At 42.4% G+C, this 20,704-nt stretch overlaps 1 protein-coding gene across 1 annotated transcript; it reads right to left on the bottom strand.

Moving 5' to 3' along the window:
• Positions 1-6,141: 6,141 nt before the first annotated feature.
• On the bottom strand, positions 6,142-15,762 carry INIP (INTS3 and NABP interacting protein). Its single transcript, XM_069880618.1, has 6 exons — positions 15,746-15,762; positions 15,198-15,305; positions 14,609-14,695; positions 10,581-10,683; positions 8,051-8,141; positions 6,142-6,796 (listed from the first exon to the last, which is right to left on the bottom strand). Exons 3-6 carry the CDS (start codon positions 14,631-14,633, stop codon positions 6,701-6,703), a joined length of 315 nt encoding a protein of 104 aa, XP_069736719.1. The 5' UTR covers positions 14,634-14,695; positions 15,198-15,305; positions 15,746-15,762; the 3' UTR covers positions 6,142-6,700.
• Positions 15,763-20,704: the final 4,942 nt, after the last annotated feature.

Here is a 20,704-nt window from a genome sequence, read left to right as displayed (position 1 = left end):
GGCATATTTCTTTATGCCACTTGAAATCCATATTGCAGGAAATAGTTTACAGGAAAGAAAAACAGATAAGAACTGAGGAGGGGGAAGGAGGCCAGGCATTAGTTTTCATCACTCTGAGTATCAAAAGCAAGAAAGAGATCTATAATGCCAAATCTACATGGAACGCAGAATGCATACTGAATACACATCATAGAATTAAGAGGCAGTGAATTGTCATCTGATGGAGATTTGTATCCTGTGAGCGAAGGAGAAGCCCTGTACTACTTCCATTTGGATGTGAACTACTGAGAGATGTGGTTTCTTTATCTCATTTCAGTTTGGCGCTATGCTTGTCCTGACCATGCATAAAAACACACATGGGATAGGCCTGCCCTGCCTTTTCCAGCCTCCCTCTTTAGGGCTGATCCTGTTTGGACAATGAATATTCACTGGCTTGGAGCAAAACCGGCCTTATTATCTTGTAGGTGTTGCTCTCACCTGGCTTGTGGGAAACCCAGGGTCAAGTTCTTGCTCCAGTGATTAAGTCACTGTTTATCAAAAGGGAAGGAGCTCTGGCAGAGGGCACTGCCCTTGTAAGAATGAGTCTGGGTACACTTCCGTGGCATGGGGGAGAGATCCATACTCCAGGGCTGGATGGAGCAGTTCACAGAACGGTGTCGAGTGGTCAACTTCTACCTTTTGCCTCTGGGGTTCCTTGTTGCCTTTTCAGATGATCTGAGAAGGACCAGCAGAGAATAAGAATATTTTGAAGTCCCAGAAGAAGCATTCCTCACTCAGCTCTAATCCCTATTCTGCATTTAAGGTGACATTTCCCCTTCCCAGCAGAAAGCTGGAGTTTGAGGCTGTCTCTGGGGAACAAACAGGAACCGAGATCTCTCCAGACCTAAAAGGCTGGAGAGATGCACATTGCAAACCTGTGTTGGAAAAAAACATGGGTTTGCAGCCCCTCAGCCCACAAGAGAGAACTTCATCCAATCACCACTCTGCTGCTTTGCCCTATTTTCCTGACCCTTACAATCTATTGGCAAAAATAGGTTTCTGTGAATGCTGTGACAATTGCCTTCCACTGGGTCAGACACTGGGTATGAGGCAAACTGCCCATATGAGAGCTGCACATGCTTTCTGTGGCTAAGGGCAGGAAAGATCCCCTCACCTTAACCTGTCTCCGAGAGAGCTCTGGACTGAGATGGCTTGATGTGAGCTTTATCAGGTGGTGTTGGTGTTTACCTAATCTCAAGTTCTCCAGCATCACGCAGTATCCCTTGGTAATGTTATAAAGCTTGGGGTCAGCCTGGAATTGGCCAGTCTTTCTTTTGACTTGGCTTGCCAAGCTCTAAGCAATCGTATGTCACTCTCAAATAATAACAGAACTGTTTTAAGCACTGCCAGAACAACTTCCTTATCAATGAATCTGAGTACACTAGGGTGATGACTTTGCCAATAGTGTCATGAACCTTTCTGCAGCTGAGTGCACTCTCAGGGTTCACAAAAATAGCTGTCTGATCCCAGTCTTGCTTGCATCTGTCAAGAAATGTAATTACATTTTGTTTGGTGCTAAAAAAGAGCTTCATTAAAGCACATTTTTAATAGTAAGTAAAACAAGGTAGCTGAGGTAAGGGATACTGTAAGGAAGGAAAGTTAATGGGAAGAAGAGGAGTTGGAGAAGCAACACAGCATAACTGAAAGAGATGAATGCATCTGGCAGAGGAAGAGCTAGTAGCACTGGCTGATGTTACCCTACAAAGACTTAAAAAAATGTTGAAAAGAATTCCAAAGGATTAAGAGTATAATGAACATGTCAGCTAGAATTACAGACTACGTTAACATGGAAAGGCTGAAAAGTAATAATCACAGGAACAAGAACCACCATGTTTCCCATCCGCTTTAGGGCTTGATGGCTATACTTGAGTGCCTTCAGCCTTGTGCAAAGACAAGCAGTTTACTGACTAGGACTGGGTCAGTATCACTGAGCTGGGATTTTGGATAAGCAATCAGTTATTACATTTGAGACTTCCCACTCTCAGATGGCTGAATATCAACTGCTACCCTTAACATATGTGAACATACTACATCATCAGAAAGCTCTGCTGAGTGGTGCTGGCAAAGTTCTCTCTTCTGATATACACCAGCACCCCTGCTAAAAGCCCCACGTGGGGATCAGGACATTACTAGCAGATCTCTCTGAAACACTGTCTCCGAGTTTATAATTCCAATAAGATACAAAGGAGTATGGTGATACTACCATAAATGGACTTAGAAGTGTTCGAGACTGAAAGTTAAGACCAGTAACAGAGCTTGAATCAGCAGTATTCACCACTACAAATGACTTCCTATGCATACAACCTGTCTTATGTCAGGACTCCACTGTGCCAGGTGATAAGCACATGCATCAATTAAAGATGGTCTAACCAAAACAATACAATAATCAGGATTGTTTGCTGACAGAGGAAAAATGGCTAGTTTAAAATATTTAATATGGAAGTGATTAGGCCTGAAGCAGCCGAAACCATTCTCTGTGTATGTGTGTGTGTGAGACAGGGACACATATCCAGGCTTAGCTCAGAGGGCAACTTAGCCTTTGAAAACCTCAAAGCCCAGACAAGCAGGTTATACTCAGAATGCAGTCTTTTCAGGCCAAGCCAGAACAATACACCTTCATCTGGATGGGACAGATTGCTGCCACTGCAGCGCACGTCAGCCAGCCTGTACACAGGTCAATGCATAAGACATTTTGCTTTCCTTGGACTAACAAGCCATCTGCTAGGTCAGAGTTTGAAAACATAACAACTCTTGGGGCGTCTCTTCTTGACAAGCTGTAATGATCCATGGCTGCAATACCGCAGTCCCATTGATCTCTGTCCCAGATGTCAGCCAGATGCACGTCACTCTTGCAGGCAGAGAAACACCAAGATGGCTGCTTTGGCTTGGTTCACATCTGGCCATTGCCATTTCCACAAGTGGCCACCCACTAACAGGTGGCATAAATCCACTGTCACCTAGGCAGTTGGAAGCTCTAATGTAATTCTGCTTAGGACATGAAATGATGGCTAAATCCCAGCAAAACGGCTAAGTTTATCTGATTACTGTTCTGAAGAAGGAAGTACACTTGCCCTTGTTTCCAAACACTGAGTAGAACACCACTTACCTATTTAGCACCATCCCCTCTACCCAAAGTTTCAAACATAAAAGGCCCAAACTCTGACCTACTTTTTCTTCATCACCTGAAAAAAGACAAACCAAAACAAACCCCATCAGTAAGCTATCCATGAAAGCAAAGATAAACCAGCAACCTGACAGCTCGGCATCTTCTTGGAGTGGGAAGATGAGCCAGCTGCTGCTGTGGGGTGTGGAGCCGTAGTCTCCAGATGGTGTCTCACACTGGCTCACTAACCAGGAGCTAATCTAATCTTGGCAACTGCACAGGCTTTCAGCACACCTGCAAGCACTGCAATCCCCTTTCATTTTTCTTCATCTGCAAAACTGCAGGTAACAGTAACTGAGTTTGCCTGATATTCAGGCACTGAAAAAGCCTCTGAAGATGTAAAGATGTCCACAAATCTACATATATTTTTTATAATGAGACATTTTCCCTACTGAGAGAAACTCACTCTCTATCAACCACTAATAAGAATATGCTAATGGCCAGCGCAGCATATGCACATAGTGAAGTGGCATGCAAGCTTGTGATGTGCAGTTTTAAATGAAACAGCACAACTCTTGGGACAAAAAAAAAAAAGTTGGTTTTGAACAACTTCCAGCCACAATCTACAAGCTATGCATGCCAAAAGTAACTTCCTCTGACACTGAAGTATGCAGACCAGAGGCCTTAATGACAACAGTTTGAGAACTGTGCCACCCCCTTTCATAATTCAATGCCCGAACGAACCTGGCAGAGTAAGGAGCAGCTGAGTAGATAATTGTCCAATGGCACTGATCAATTTTTCCTCCAGTTAATGCTTTTAATCTGCTTTCTTCGTCCCTGAAAAATCTGTATTCAAGGAAGGAGTGTAAAGATCATTTCCCCAGGGAAGTATGTCACTTCATTCCTTCTATCAACAAGGACCAGGAAGCAATGAGAAGATGTCTTTGTTGTGAAAAGCCTGGGGCAAGCTCAGTGGTTCCAACGAATGCAGAAACTCACTGGAGCAAGCTTTTAACCCAACACCACGTGAAATCAGCTTTGATGACTCCCCTTTAATTACTGTTCACTACACAAATCTCCAATTAGTGTATTTTAGTCCAAGAAGGATTCCCTCCAAAAGTGTTTCAGAAGACATAGATTACCAGACTTTCCAGATACAGGGGTGTTACTGGCAGATGCTATAGGATTTTCCCCATGTATTAGCAAAACATACATCAGTGACATAAAGCTCTGGATGGGAAGATTCTTCCAGATGGGCACAGACAATCCTTCCCTCTCTCCCTACCTTCTCCTTCAGAGGCAACTGTGCACACAGGGCACCCAGCAGAGAGCTGCCTCCTCTTAGATTTGATGTGTTCAACCAGTTAAAATAGCTAAGTGCTACTTCTGTGTTCTGGTGCGGCCAGCACGGGAGAAGACAGCTGTAATTTGCAAGTCTTACAGTGTCCCACTCAGCTGGGTAACATGCTGTTTATGCTGAGGAATCCCATCTGAAATAGACACTTTGGATGGCTCTAATCTTTTGTTAGACCACCTGTATCACTGAAAGGCTGGAGGTAGTCTTGTTGCACAGAAAAGAGGTCAGTGCTTTGACCCTAACCTTGTAGAAATGTTTGAAGAAATGTTTGTTGTTTCACTGCCTGGATCATATGGAGTCTATGCAGCAATGCTGAGACTCTCTATATAGTTATTTTTCAGTACAGAAGGTCTGTTTCTAGAGAAGGCAGACATTCTTTTGCCACTCCTCTCAAGGAAAAAAAAAAAAACTCCTTTAATGTTAAAATGCCCAGCCAACTATTAAAATTCAACTAAAAGCCAAGCTTCCTGCTATATCTGCTTTACCTTTTTTGCCTTTATGGATTTCTGAGGTTGGACTGACTCACAGCTGCCTCTTCTAAACACAGAAATTTACACATCTTTTTCTTCAAAGTATCTCAGTATCTTAGTTCACACTGCAGAATGAGCAGTCATTACAGCTTCACAGTCAAGTTACACTTGGCAATTAAAAAGAGAAAGCTACACAGAGCCAACCACTGAAAACAGAAATGACAGTATTCCTTTCTCCACTGCCCACAAAACCCATCATCATTTCCATGACTCACTGCATCAGGCTCCCAAAAAAGCACACAGTATGAAAAGTTCATGCTACAATTGCACATCTTTAAGCTCTAGCAGTCCTGTTCTACAAGACTATCCTTGAAAATGTTATAGTATGCTGCAGTTTCTGCAAGGGTCTGTACTCAGCTGAGGTATATGAAGCAGCAGCATTTTCCTCATACCTGCATCCATCTCTTGGTCCTCTCTCTGTTTTCTTACTCAGGAGAAATGGAACTAGTAATAGTGCTTATAGTTCAGTAATGCTTATTGGGTTCAGGCAATCCCCTGCAGGTGGAAATAGAATACCCTAGATATCACTAAAAATCTGCAGACTAGAGCCCTGGAAACTTCATGGGACAACTGAGCTTCTGCAAAGAACAGAGCTGCTTCAAATGGGCACCAATTTCACAAATGCCTTCTGATTTCTGGTTCTGACCTAAGTTCTCCTTTTTGTTTTCCAAAACTTGCCTCCATAGGTAAAGCAATCAATGTAGTTGTATAACTACACTAGTAAACCCATGTAGATGGTGGGGGTTGAAAGCAGATAATCCTTAAGGTCCCTTTAAATCCAAACCATTCTATGATTCTATGTAAGGATGTCTAATTAAGGACTATTTTTCAATTTAAGTTACTTTATGCTGATAGCATGATCACAATTCCAAAATAATTTACATTAAAATCAACAGCAGTCTTTCAGCACAGAGCTGGAATTGGTTACCATGGGTAACAACAGCAAGAAAAAAGCAAACAAAAATGAAACACACCAAGTATTGAAACAGCCATGACTAGAAAAATATGACCTTTTAAACACAATTGCCCTTGCAGACAACACTGTCCATCTGAAATGTACAGAAAAGTTTAAAGACTTTTTATTTTGTCTGTTAAAAGACTGACTGAAACAATTGCTTTTTGCCCACTTTAATTTTCGTATTTCACATAACAAAATATGAAGAAGGCACATTGTATATAAGGACTTGAGACCAGATGATACTGCAAATAATACACTAGCAATGTTTCCGTGCACAGTGAAAAATAAAGAGACAGGAGAGACTGACTGATGCATTTGATAAATTCACATCTGTTTTGATGGACGAAAGTAACTTCCGTCTTTCATTTTAGTCACATATAGTACCTGTACACAATAATAAGAAACACAAACGCCAACAGAGTGTGCATCACCTGATGAGTCTGGTTTGGACATTTATTTAGAGGAAGCATGGAAACAGGGAAGAGTAAGCGCTATGCACTTCACACACCAAGGAAGTCTTATGTCTGACTTTGACTTGAGAGAACAGAAATACAGGATAAAAATCACTTTTTCATTGTTAGCGCTCACAGTCCCGAAAGGCAACCACAAAAATCCAGAAAAAATAGGTGTTAAGATAACTGAAGAAATGAAAAGGTTGACAGTTCCTGCTATGAACCAAAATCAGACCTTGCAGTTCTGAGAAACAACATTCTTCATTCTGCTTCAAGTCGAGGTAAGACAGGAAGAATAAGATTTCCAAATGCAGAGTCTTGAGTTATGAAGTATCCTGAGGAATGTGCATGTGCGTGCTAGAAAGAGAAAAACATTTGTTAAAGCATAACTCCCTACAGCACTGATATAATTCAAGACTTTACAACTTCTTCAGCATTAATTATTTATTTCACCTGATCCGTTTCTCAGCTCTGATAGATTCAAACCCAGCGTTTTAAATCAGCTACATCTGAACAGGGCCTGACAAGGGACTTAATTTGGCCACTCCTTGCTGCTCCTTTTTCAGCAAATCCCATGGAGGTAGAAAGAGTGGTAATGAACTCCTGATCTCTTTGATGGCTGAAGGCTGGAGCTCCCAGTGTCCAAGAAGATGGTGAAAAGACTAAGCTTCTTGCAAGAAAAGAAAGCTGAGTGGAGACCTTATGCTGTTTTCAGATACCCAGTGGCAAGACATAGAGAAGACAGAGCCAGACTGAGAGCCAGGAAAGGCTGAGAGAAATCCATCCCTGGAGAGCTTCAAAACTTAACTGGACCATGCCTTGAACAACACAATATAGACCTGCTGTTCGTCATTCTTTAAGCCCCTGCTCAAAGCACTCAAGGCACTGGACTAGAAACACCCAGAGGATCTTTCTAAACTATGATATCCTGCAATCAGCAGAGGACACCAGCCAGAGCTCATTTCTATTCCCATTCAGTTTAGAAACAGCAATGTGTGGCCTTTTACTGGCTAACAGAAATATGACAAGGCATGGGATATGTGAACAGCATTACTAGTTTACATACCAGTGTTTCTGCTGTTCCTGTGCTCTCTGCCAAATCATGCCGTCCAGAGTGCCAGGACAGCATGGGGCCACATACTGGGTTTCCTGCTCAATTTCCCATTTCAGTATCAAAATCAGCCTCACTTGACATGAGCAAAATAGCATCAAACAGAAGTCTCTAACGATACAATTAAGTTTTACAATCTTTCACCCCTGCAGCTCATAATGGCAGAGTACTTATTTGGCATCTACTCAGATTCAATCACAGAAAGCTGCGTGGCTACACTTCATGAGACATTCAGCAGTCTGATGAAACTGGCTCTTGACCAAAATGTACAGAACAGCTATGATGAATGATATTCTAGGCTACATTCTTACATCAAGGGATAACGTGCCAATACAACTTTTCATCATAACAGAACAAACTGCATTTGTGACAAATAAAGAAATGTATGAAACCTAGCCTCTAAAAGGAGCTTTTCATTCTCTCCAGGTGCAGCACTGGTCTCCCAAGGGATGCACATCTGAAACAGAAGCAAACTAAACTATCTGACTGTATCAGCTTACCTGCAGTGCAGCCTTCTGCTGTGCTGCAATGTGCTGCTGCTCAGCATGATCACGAAAATCCTTGTTCAGTGGTGATCTTGCAAGTGCAATGCTGCAAAAAAGAACAAGATGGTGTAATACATGCCACAGAAAAAAAAATGTGTCCTTGCCATTCTAGGCACACATTCCATGACTTCCACAGTTCATGATTTATTTGACTTACAGTTTCACAATTGTTAACTAGAGTTTGGAACTACTATTTGTTAACACAAAAGAGAAACAGGAAATGTGGCCATAGCTATATCATTTAACTTAGTATAAACAACTGATGCCAATTTAAACCCACAAGATTCACAGTCCTGAAGCCTGTTGCAGATTTCGCTCATGGGTCCAGTCCCACTGAAGTCAGTGGAACCACTGGGGTGCAAAGTTAAACAAAGTCAGCAATTTTAAAGCAACAGCTTCGCGTCTGCACCATTAGTCAGTCACTCAGTGACTGTCCTAAACAACTATGATAAGCAGAAGCACAAAGAAGAGCTCTGCTGTGTTCAGTATAAAACCGGTTCTTTTGCAGATCACTCATTATGGTGAAGGAACTTCCTGTTGACTTAATGGAAATGATTATAATAGCTGAGAGTACCTAAAATTGACTTTGCTTATCTGTCTCAGTGCAGCGCACATTATGTTTCAAATCAAAATTTCTCAATAAGTTTTCTCAGGTTTTTTATCTTAAGACTTGTCCACCTTGTTAAATAAAAAGCAGACTTTTTTTTTCTCTAACTCTATATAAGTAACATCATCAGCCATCCTCCAGAGGAATGCTATTAGACAGGTACCACCAGGCAATTCACAACTGCTTCCGAAACTGGGTCTGGAGACTGGAGGTGAAAGCACAGCTCTCCTCAGTCACAGAGACAAAAGTATGAAGCACAATAAGAGACCCAAGGAAACTTGTCAACTGACCTTTCCCAGCAGCTTCAATGTCAACAGCTGATTTACTAAGTCAGTTTTGCAAAAGTAGCCATGCTCACAAAAAGACCTTTGGCCAAATCTATGCCTAAATGCATAATAGAAGTGAAGTAACGATCCTCTGAACAGATTTTATTGCAAAAACTAAACTTCACTGCTGGAGAACAGTACCATTCAGCTTATTTAAAACACATTTTTAGTTATTTTGAAGGTATTTATTCTACATTTAATTCTGTACCCTCTAACTTTTCAACATAATTTCTGTAGGTAGTCTAAACACTTCATCACAAGCTGACACTTTCCAAAAGAAGTCTTCTGTTCTTGGATAGCAGACTTCTACCTGCCTAGGCCAGAAATCAGGTAAATCATTCACCCTGAGGCTGGCCATGCCACTATTGTGCTTTATGTACCATCAAGCTTTTTTCTGTCAAGTTTCCAGAATTTCCCCAGTCTCATTTCTGACAACTCCGTGGTCCAAAACCTTTGGCATATCATCCCTGTCACAGAACTGTGACTTTTTCAAAAAGCCCCCCACGCCTGAGCAGAGAGTTTGACTGCTTCTTTGCAGGTGTTCCCTGCTACCGCCTTTGCAATTAGTAAATTCTAATTCTGCTCACTAACATATAGCGCTATTTTTCCTTAAAAAAAAAAGAAAGCAAACAATCACCCCCAGAAACTCCAAGGACTTGCAATAAAGTATGGAAATAGCGTTGCCAGGAGTCAGGGGCTGTACATAACCATACAATATTTCTATTTTCTTCTGCAATCAATAATTTTGCTTGAATAATAACTGCATACAGAGTCACTCAGAGATCTAACTCAGGCAAATTCAAATGTTTTGCACGCTTTTTGACACTACGAAGGAATTAAAAGGCAGGACTTGGACTGTATTCAGAGTACTTGACTTCTATGCAGATACTGCAAGTAGCATACTGACTAGAATATGGCATTACATGCTAGCCAAAAAGCTCAACTATTTCCATGTCTCCACATGAGACAGAATGTGATTTTGTAGTTACTGTTTTATAACAAAAATCCAACCTTTTTGTCTTAAATGGGAGAAATCCCAGTGATGACTCCGAAGTTCAGAGTACACTATTACACCATATAGCGCAGAATCATCCTTACTACACAGCATCTTGACATCAACTGGCTTTGTCTTGCACACAGGAAGTCTCAATGATAAGTTACTCCCTGTCATAACTGTTCTTCTCTAAACACACAGTACCCTGAACCTAATGGTCCACTGCTTCCACTCCTTAGGGCACTTTAGCTTAACAATTAAATGCTTTCTTAGTACCTGCTCCCTTATTCTCCTTCAAGGTAGGCTTTAATACAGTTGAGTAAGCATATCTGCTTTGCCCCTTCTCAAATGTAAATTATGTAAGCCAAAGTTTAGGGTCTGTAAATGATTCCGAATACTAATATGCTCCTGAAGTACAAGGTGTCTCTGAGTGGTTATTGAGGATGGTCAGAAAGCACTTCTGGTAAGTGTTTGTGTAAGTTTCCAGCTCACTTGCTAATTTTTTTTTTCCTTTGATGTAGTCAGTGATGTCCAAACAGATGTAAGAACAGAATATACCTGGCTCCAGGGTGATTTGTGGAAGACTGGTTTTGCATAAGTAACTTTCTCTTCTCCTTGTCTAGTTCTGCCAGGATTGCAACCCTATTTTTATTCTGGAAACCTGGAGGGAATGACAGAAAAATATTAGAAAGATTTCTTTCATTTCTATGGCCCAATTCTAACCTTGCAAAATTAGAAGTCTCTGTACAATGCGATACTACAATGAACACGCTAATCTTTAAAGCTCTGCACTTATATGAAAGGCTGTTAATAAATAGGTTTCATTTTTTTCCTTATCTCATTTTACAATATGAAATAGCTTCCTTAAGCTATCATATATATTAATACATTTGAAAATACAGATTTCTATCTTAAGTCTGATCCTAACACTTCTCAAACCAACTCTGGAATTATAAACACGGTACATGATCAAATACTTGCCTTTCAAATAAAAGTAAACTTACCAGGTTCTAGATTTCAAATGCAGTCACTCAACATAAAACTCAGTTATAACAATGGAGGAATACACTCACAGGGCCTAATTTCTCATGCCAGTGAGCTCAAACTATAAGACAAGTTTTACTTAACAAACAGGTAAGAATGAGACAACCACAAAGCTTGGACATGTGCTTATACAAAAAGTTACAACCTTCTATTCAATCTATGTGGCAAGGTTTTAGTTTTACTATACTGATGTCCTTACACATACACGCCACCCTTATTATGAGTATGACTACAACACCAGAACAGAGAAGCAAAGTTAAACTGCCTGGACACAACATGAGAACGTAGCCTTCATTTGCTCTGTACATCATTCTCCCAAAGGGACCTTGTAGAGTAGAGAAGGGGCCAGAAGTAGAGTGAGGGAATCTAGAAAATGCCTAAAACAGCTGCCACTTGTGTATTTTCAAAGTTGCCTTCTAAATGAAAATGTGGCAAAACTGCTCTAATTACACAGGACTCTCACATGGTAAAGGATGTCACCGTGGCCACCAAATAAACTAGATGCAGCAGCCCTGGCTATTGCCCAACATGCCGATACAGCACAAGCGAGGACAACAGCTATAAAGCTGGCTCTTACAGGCCTCTAAGGAGCAATAAAGACACTCCTCCTCTCAAAAATATACTTTTTACCTCTAATTTGCTGCTATTCTATGGCTATCAAGCCACTACACTCTCATAAAAAGAGACAGATGTAAAAGTTATCTCCTTCATTTCTTCTGTAAAAAAAGTCAGTCATTCCCACTGGAAGCTGTTGCGTGTTGAGCCCCTCCTCACATCCCAAGTGCTGTGTTTTAATAATATCACCAAAAAATTGCAGCCCACAAACTGTTTGGACAGGGTAACTCTTAAAAGGAGTATTATCATGCTTAATGCAAAGTTCTACAGGGAAGAGATAAGCTACAGCCCTCAAGTTCTATACTTGTGTACACACATCAAACTCGGATCCAAACTGGGTAAGTTTGTAGATAATGATGTAATTCAGTGCAGAACAGCACAACCTCCCTTTTCAACAGACTTGGTGACCAGAATGCTAAATCTAGCTGCTCAGGCTGTGTTACATTAATGTGCTTTCACACTTTTAGGCCGAAAGGATGAACAACTGCCAGGACAGACAGACCTTGTAGAATTGCTACAGCCTAAAGCTTAGAATTCTGTACACATTTCAGGAGCTTGGTTCCTCCAATGTGCCAGAACCCTTCTTTTCAGAAAAGTTCAGCCCTGTGTGAAGCAGGACCAGTATTTCTCTCACCTGTGGAAACCTAAAGGAGGGTTTCTTCCTGAGCAGGCACATTTCTCTCATCTGAGAGGGCTTTCGCATGGAGCCCTTAATTTAGTGACATTCAAGGTAGGCTCTGGCCTTTCTGTGCCCAAGCAGAAGCATAACACGAGCAGCCTCATTACAGCATGTCATGCAAGTACTGTGAAGTACTGCTGCAGAAGCAGTATCTCATCAAGCATACCAAAGTAATTTCTGTCATTTAGAAGATGATTCCCTCTTCCCCAAAAAGAGACCAGTCTGGTCTACCAGCTCAACTCGTGGACAATACAGAACATCTTTAAAGCTTTTCTATTTCTTTTAAATGCTGTGATTAACGTCACACAATCAGTTCCATGTGGCACTGACAGCCTGAAGCAAGTCTTTCATTCAATTCTGTTTAGTTTTGCTACACTCATATGCAGCTCCTCAGCTTTGAAATTCTAATCAACACATTGCTTTCCTAAGAGGCAAATGAATTAAATGAAGCCCACTTGACAAAACCTTAACCTTTGTAGTCTGAGTCTGCAATTATCATAAAAGTCAATTAACTCCTAGGAGAATACCCAGTACTGGTTAAAACAAAAGAAACAACTCAGTAGGAAAAATTACAAACACAAGACTACATGTGTAGAAGGCTAATGTTTAACTCATCCTTATAGTTCTGAGGAAGTGGCTCCATGTGTAACCCTTCCAGTGAGTGTTTCCATACTTACCTATTCCTTTTGTTCAAGAGAAGAAAAGAATGAACTGTTTGAACAGCACAAATACATCTGCCATGCAGCAAGCTGAAAGTGCAGTATTTGTCTCAATCATTTTCACTACTAGACTGCATCTGGCCAGAAGAAAGACACAGAGGCCTCGAACTCCTGCCCTGTTTACCTGTTCCTTTCTAATTTTCCTAGGTGTATTATTTATAGGGTCTTTTGGGTGAATAAACTTCACAGTGTTTCTTGCTTGCTTTCTTGCTTGTTTAGTGTAAATGGTTTTCATATGATAATTAAACAGTTCCTCTAAGTGAGCCTCTAAAGCATATCTCAAAGTATAAGAGCAGATTCCAAGGCTCTATTAAATTACAAGCTTTTGGAATCTGAATGGAAACAAAGGCATTCTGGCACTAAAATCCCATCCTGCTTGTCAATAAATTCACATATTTCAGAAAAAGTAGCTTTTAAGTCCCTATGACAACGTTCTATTACTTGCAATGATGCTGACTTGGTATTCACAGAATAAAGTTATATTTACCATTTTGTACCAAAAATTTCTCAGAGTCAAAATTTGCAAATAGGCAACTACCTACAATCTGCAGTACCCACTTCTCAACACTTCACAAGAGCTCAATGTGTTCCAAAAGCTACCTGCTTTTTGTCAAGCAGCAAGTAAAATCTGTCTTCTGGACCAATAATTTTTTTCTGTATTTGTTTTGAGAGCAGACGGCCTTTTAGGGGTAGGGAGAGAACCACAAAAGCGATCTGGCACCCCTCTGAAGTACTTAATTACACTCAGCTTTATGGGACTGCTTTCCTGGATAAAAACACTCACACACAAAAGTGTATGAGGCTGTCTCTGGTTGTTGGGAACCTGAATTGTGAATTAATTTCTCATAACCAGTAAGTGAAGGGCCATACCTAAGAAGCTTTTTTCTCTTCAACTCTTACGTAGAAGAAAGAAGCCTCATAGTTCTACTAAGATTTCCAGAAAGCACCTCCAGAGGGCGATTTAAGACCCTCCTTAAAATTTACCGTACATATGCCTTCAGACCCTCAGCTCCCTCTACTACACATGCTTCAGTGTCTTGAACGATTTTACTAATGCAATTCAGATACATCATCATGCAAAGAAACATTTCATCAGTTAGCATCACGATTTTATTTGGCTTTTCTTCCTGGGCTTCGCCACTTGCTAGCAATCTTTGACAGCTGTTGGGTGTTGCTACTATCACCACAACATGGTACCCAATGGACTTCTGGCTGTTCCCTGATGCTAAGCACAAGAGCTGTAAGTCACGTTCAATGCTAAGTGTTCTAAGTTTCTGAAATATGCTCCAGGAAATAACCAGAACTGCACAGGCATGATAAGTACTTCATAACCTGAGCATGAAGGAACACACAGCAATTCAGACCTCCCCAGCCATTCGTGGTCTTGCTCACGTTTTGACACTTTCAGCTCCACCCTCCAGCCTCTCTTCCCCTTTCTTTCTTTCTATAAAACAAACTTACAGTTCTGGTGATTTCACCAATACTTTGCACACAGACTTTCCCCTTGAGTACCCAAGACTAAGAGTTACCTTGTCCTGAAGGATTTGCTGCCATCCTTCAATTTTCAGCCCTAGTTTTATTCAGCTGTAGTTCAAATCTTTTAACCTCACAAATATCTGCAAAACAGGCACAGTACAAAATAAACATACTCCTTTAAAAGAAAAGCTTGTATTTCATTCTGTTACAGATCTCGCTACTGTGGTGACTGCTAGAAAGCATATGTCAAAAATGGCTTGTGCAGTCCTTAAAATATGTAATAGTATTTATATTGTTCTGATTGATAGTTTTAGCTTGAAATATAAATACTTGTGATTAATTCTTTTTCAGATTCTAGTAAGCTAAGAATAACCTTTAGAGTCATCTTGGAGTCATACAACCTTTTTCCTAACAGAACTTCTTCCTGACAAAGTATGTTGGACTACACTTAAGAATCACATTATAACGCTACGCACCTTAAGTGTTAAAGCCCCAAAAGATCTCAATTTATACTCTAACTCAAGAAAACTGATTATTTGAAAGAAGAAAACCTAAATTCTATCTATGAGGCCTGCACAAGGCTGCTATCCTCACAGTTGAGGCAAAGCAGAAAGCTACACCCTCTCCTCAACCATACATCACCTTGGGCCACCATCAACTTCTGTTTCCATTCAGATGCCGGCCTGTACAACGCGGTGGCAGAGGCCTCCAGCTGTGCCACCTGAAGGGGTGGGATGGGAGCACTGAATGCTATGGGAAAAGGGAATTGTCAGTCTCGGTTGGATTTCAATAGGAGGCTCGGGGAGAGCTGGGGGAAAAAGGGGGGAGAGCGGGAAAAAAAGGAGGGAGAGCGGGGGGGAGGAAGGGGCAGAGCGGGGGGGAGAAAAGGGGGGGGGAAGGGGGGGGAAGGGGCAGAGCGGGGGGGGGGAAAGGGGCAGAGCGGGGGGGGGAAGGGGTAGAGCAGGGGGGGGAAGGGGTAGAGTGGGAGGGAAACAAGGGGGAGAGTGGAAGGATCCGGGGCAGAGCGGGGGGAAGGAGACGGTGGCGACCGGGGGGCGGGGAACGGAGACGCCCCGGAGGGCGGAACGGAGACGACCCGGAGGGCCCGCGGGCGGGTGTCTCCCCGCGCCCTCCCCCGCCGCGGGCCGCCAGGGCCGCAGCGCCCGCCCCGGTCCCCGCCGCCGCCCCACCTGCCGCCGGCCGCCGCTCGGCCCCGCCCCGCCCGTCGCTCGCCGCGCGCAGCCACTCAGCGGGCCGCACGTGACCAGTGACGCGGCAGCCGCGCGACCGGCCCCGGCCCGGCGGCCCCGCTCCCTGGCGCGGAGAGCGGCGAGGGCGGAGCTGCCCTGCCCCGCCGGGGGGGCGCTGGGGCTGGGTTGGAAGGGACCTTGCTGCTCGACGAGGAGCTCAACGCGAGCTGGCGGTGCGCGCTCGCAGCCCCGAAGGCCAAACGTGTCCTGGGCTGCGTCGAAAGAAGCGTGGCCAGCACGGCGAGGGAGGGGATGCTGCCCCTCTGTTCCTCTCTTGTGAGACCTCATCTGAAGCACTGTGTCCAGACCTAGAATCTTCAACATAAGAAGGATACCGAGCTGTTGCAACAGGTCCAGAGAAAGGCTACAAAGATAATCAGAGGGCTGGAGCACCTCCCATACGGGACAGGCTGAGACAGTTGGGGTTGTTCAGTCTAGAGAGGAAAAGGCTTCGAGGAGGCCTTATAGTGACTTCCCAGTACCTGAAAGGGCTACAAGAAAGCTGAGGAGGGACTGTTCAGAAAGGCTTACAGTGATATGACTAGGGGCAACGGCCAGAAACTGGAGAGGGGCAGAGTCAGAGGAATTGATTCATGATGACAGTGGTGAGGCACTGGCACAGGTTGCCCAGGGAAGCTGTGGCTGCCCCATCCCTGGAGGTGTGCAAGGCCAGGTTGGATGGGGCCTTGCGCAGCCTGATCTACTGGGAGGTGTTCCTCCCTATGGCCGGGGGGAGGGTGGAACAGGGCTTTAAGGTCATAGAATGGTTTCGGTTGGAAGATGATCTAGTTCCAATTCCCCAGCCATGAGCTGTCTCACCACTGTCATCATGAAGAATTTCCTCCTTATGTCTAATCTAAATCTGCCCCCTTCCAATTTAAAGCCACTCCCCTCATCCTATCACTCCATGCCCTTGTAAACAGTCCCTCCCCAGCTTTCTTGTATGCCCTTCAGGTACTGGAAGGTCACTATAAGGTCTCCTCGGAGCCTTCTCCAGGCTGAAAAAGCCCAACTTAAAGCTTGTTCACCAGCTGCATCCTGGGCTGTGTCAAAAGAAGCACTGTCAGCAGGTCAGGGGAAGTGATTCTGCCGCTCTACTCTACTCTGGTGAGACTGCACTTGGAGCCCTGTGTGCAACTCTGGAGCCCCCAGCACAGGAAAGACATGGATGTGTTGGAATGGGTCCAGAGGAGGGCCACAAAGATGACCAAATGCCTGAAACACCTACCGTATGAAGAGAGGCTGACAGAGTGGGCATTGTTCAGCTTGGAGAAGACTCCAGAGAGACCTTATTACAGCCCTTCTGTGTGTAAGGAGGGCTTATAAGAAAGATGAGAAGATACTTTATAGTAGGGCTAGTAGCAATAGGACAAGTGTTAATGGTTTTAAACTAAGAGAAGAGTGGTTTAGACTAGATAGTAGGAAGAAATTTTTCACGCTGGGGGTGGGGAACCATTAGAACAAGTTGCTCAGAGAGGTAGTAGATGCCCCGTCCCTGGAAACATTCAAGGTCAGGTTGAATGGGGCTTTGAGCATCCTGCTCTGTTTAAAGATGTCCCTGTGCACAGGAGGAAATTGGACTAGATGACTACCATGATCCCTTCCAATCCAAACCATTCTATGACATGGCAGCTCCGGGATGGTGGGTGCCCTCCACTGGCGCTCTGTGCTGTGTGTGGATGGTGCGTAGCTGAAGGGGACGGAGGGCATGGGCTTGGGCATGGCAAGGCTCAGTGAGGCCCCAGCAAGGGTTCACCCTGGGTAGGAAGAGGTGAGGAGCAAGTGTGAAGGTCATCCTTGGATGACACCAACGGGACGGCAAGCATCAGCGTTGTTGAGTGGAATTCAAGAGAAAAGTGGAAGGGAAGGGTTGTCTAATATTTTTAACACAGCCACAGAGTGTGAACACAGCAAGAATGAATATCTGGCAGGAATTCCAGAAAGGGTTGTACATTTACATTATTAATCATAGAATCAGGATAGTTTTGGCTGTAAGAGACCTTAAAGATCATGCAGTTTCACCCATGGCAAGGACCCTTTCCGTTGGATCATTTTGCTCAAAGCTTCATCCACTCTGGCCCTGAACACCTCCAGGGATGGGGCATCCACAACTTTTCTGGGAAATCTGTTCCAGTGCCTCACCACCCTCACAGTAAAACATTTCTTCCTAATATCTAATGAATAGTTTATTTTTAAAATGTCAGTTAACAGCTTTATAAATACAAATATCTTTTTCTAAGTGATCAGCTCTGTCCTGGAGGATAAGCCTTAGTCTTAAACAGCAATATCTGGCTTTTAATTTATACCCTTGTGATTAAAATGCCTCAGTTTAAGTCAAACTGAGCTGAGTATTGATTTCAACTGTGGCCTGTAATAGCTGTACCTCTGATCGTACACCACTAACATAAATTCTTAAGAACAGCAATAAATAAATAATATACAGGCTGGAAACAGGTAGGGCCTACAATGTACTCTGGTTTGCCAAGAAATCAGTTGTATTGCTTACTTAGACTTCATATGCAGGGTTGTTTTTTTTTTAAGGCAGTAAACAATTTTCAAAAAGAAAGGCCCTTTTTTTTTTCTTTTAGAACAAAATTTAAAGATAAGTACAGAAAGTTAGTCACTTAGTTTAAGGTGTCTCTAGTTAGATGTACTTTTACTGTAGGATATTAACTCTTTGTACTAAGATTTTGTTGGTGCATGTAACAGGCATTTCTGATGAAATGACAATTACTGATGGCCAGAGTGATCTTGGATCTGGTAGTAAAAATTTCTGTATGCAGCAGGGCATTTAATTTCATTTGCTTTGTCTTCTGTCAAGTCTTAGAAGTCTATAACCTCATCACTCTCCAGCATTAAATTGGAAAAAATGACTTATTAAAAACTGTTTAGTTATGATGGAATTACTTACATTGGTAAGAACATACATAGGGTGTACACAGTGCTAACTGTCACACTAGTTCATTAGCTTGGACAACAAAATATATACATAATCATTGAAGGCAATTCTTTAAGATCTTCAGCTGCAGCCAGCTATACTAGGTAATGTAGAAATAAAGTACATTTTTGAGACTGTACAGAACATATGAAAATCCTGTCAATGTCTGGAACAATTGGCATGACTTAAAACAGTGTGCATTAGTATTATGCATATAAATTCTGTGAGATAGAGTTCTGCCAACGAAACATGCTGTCTGTCCATGCATTTAGACTTACTTTTCAAAGCCTCACCAAGTATGAAAATTGTAACACTGAATAAATTTATGTCTAGAGACTTGTAATGTCCAGATTTAGAATTTAGTTACCTAGATTATTTGTAAAACCAGTCTCTGTGTGTTCGTGTGTGTTAATGAAAACCCAAACCACCACCTAAGCAACCACCAACCAACATCTGACAATCTCAGGGAGTTTTCTGTTTGCTTTAAAGCTGTGCTAATTAATACTGTGGAAGGCAAACATTGCTGCCTTTCCCACATACAGCCATTATTTTCGATTCTGCCTGAGCTGATCAAGGATGTAAGTGATTCTGAAACGCTGCAGTTTTGAGACAGACAGGCTTCTTTGACACAGCTAATGCAGCTAAGAAGAATTAAACAGCAGGCAGTAGTGCTTGGCTGGGGATTGAGAAAGTACAGTAGAAAAGGAAGAGGTAGGAGGAGAAGTCATCAGAAAGAAAACTCAGCTGCACAAAGGTTGGGACTCATTAATTCTTCAGGTTTGTAAAAGTGTGACAAAAATGACCATAGTATAATAGTAACTTTGACTGTCTCCACAAAAACATGGTTGTGCCTCAAGTCAACTGATCCTTTGGCTTTGGGAGGAGTTTCGTATGAGTAAATTAATTTCCTCTTTGGGTTGTAGAAACAGGAAAGAATGTAGCCCTTGAAAGGAAGGGAGTCTAATCTCTGGTGCATCGGAATAGTTTCGTTTTCCCCCAAAGTCCTCCTCTATGTTCACCATAATCAAATTAAAAAACTATAAAATACAGCATTTATAGCATCAATATTGGAAAGCCATTACAAAATCTTCATTTAAAAAAAGGCTTTTCTTGAACATCGCCTCACAAATCTGGCTGCGCTGCTTCTTGAGCCAATAAAATTCTGGTTTTCAGGCTGGCTGTTCTTCTCATCTCAGTGTAGAGGGAGCTGTTTTTCTCATTAAGTAAACAAAAGCTGAGTTAAATTGGATGTAATACTGAATAATCATAAACTGCAATATTTCACAATGGCCATGGGCAGTTCTATTCACTACAGGCTGCTTGCAGTTGACAAAGCTGAGGTAAAACAGTGATTTACTCTCTTTTTTTTTTTCTGCCGAAGTGAAAATGGGCCGTGCGGGATGTCACCGTGGCTCCAGACAAGATCTTCCCAAATGCTGCTATTTCCAACTGGCAGTGCTACTCACACAGATCCATTCTAAACATTTCTTTTATTTCTATATTTGTTGTTCATGTTAGGGAAAAAAACCCTGAAAAAACAAATTAGAATATTTTGAAGACTCTTTAAACATTTTAGTTGGATTGCTTTTTTATATACAATTGCCTCAGGATACTGCATCCATAGTTGTAGTCTTTCTCCGTGGCTGGACTTCAGATTTTAAGTTTGATAGCCATTTAGCAGATTTCCACTTTCTGTCACTAGGGCCCTATCTTTCAACAGTCCTGTTTATTGCTTCCTCATCAAACTTCACAGCTTTGAACACTTTTGATGCAGCAAAAGCTTACACATTAGCTTAAATATGTGCATGAGTAGTGCTGTTGACTTGAAAATGATCCCATCTCTGTACAGAGTCAACAAGAATGTGCGTAAGATTTAACTGGATTGTGTCAAAAGCCTTCCCTCTTCAGTCTGCAGTCTGAGACATGAGCTGGAGAAGCATGGGGAAGAAGGAACTTTTTTT

This window comes from Phaenicophaeus curvirostris, chromosome Z, assembly GCF_032191515.1.
Source record: "Phaenicophaeus curvirostris isolate KB17595 chromosome Z, BPBGC_Pcur_1.0, whole genome shotgun sequence".
Classification (NCBI taxonomy): Eukaryota; Metazoa; Chordata; class Aves; order Cuculiformes; family Cuculidae; genus Phaenicophaeus; species Phaenicophaeus curvirostris.
The sequence above is the reverse complement of the archived record's forward strand: the minus strand, read 5'-3'. Positions and strand labels throughout refer to the sequence as shown.

Coding starts and splice junctions, on each gene's coding strand:
- INIP (XM_069880618.1), bottom strand. CDS start 14,633: ATGGCAGCAAATCCTTCAGGACAAG. Junction 10,684..14,608: donor AGCAAATCCTTCAGGACAAG/GTAACTCTTAGT, acceptor CATTCCCTCCAG/GTTTCCAGAATAAAAATAGG. Junction 8,142..10,580: donor ACAAATCACCCTGGAGCCAG/GTATATTCTGTT, acceptor TCTTTTTTGCAG/CATTGCACTTGCAAGATCAC.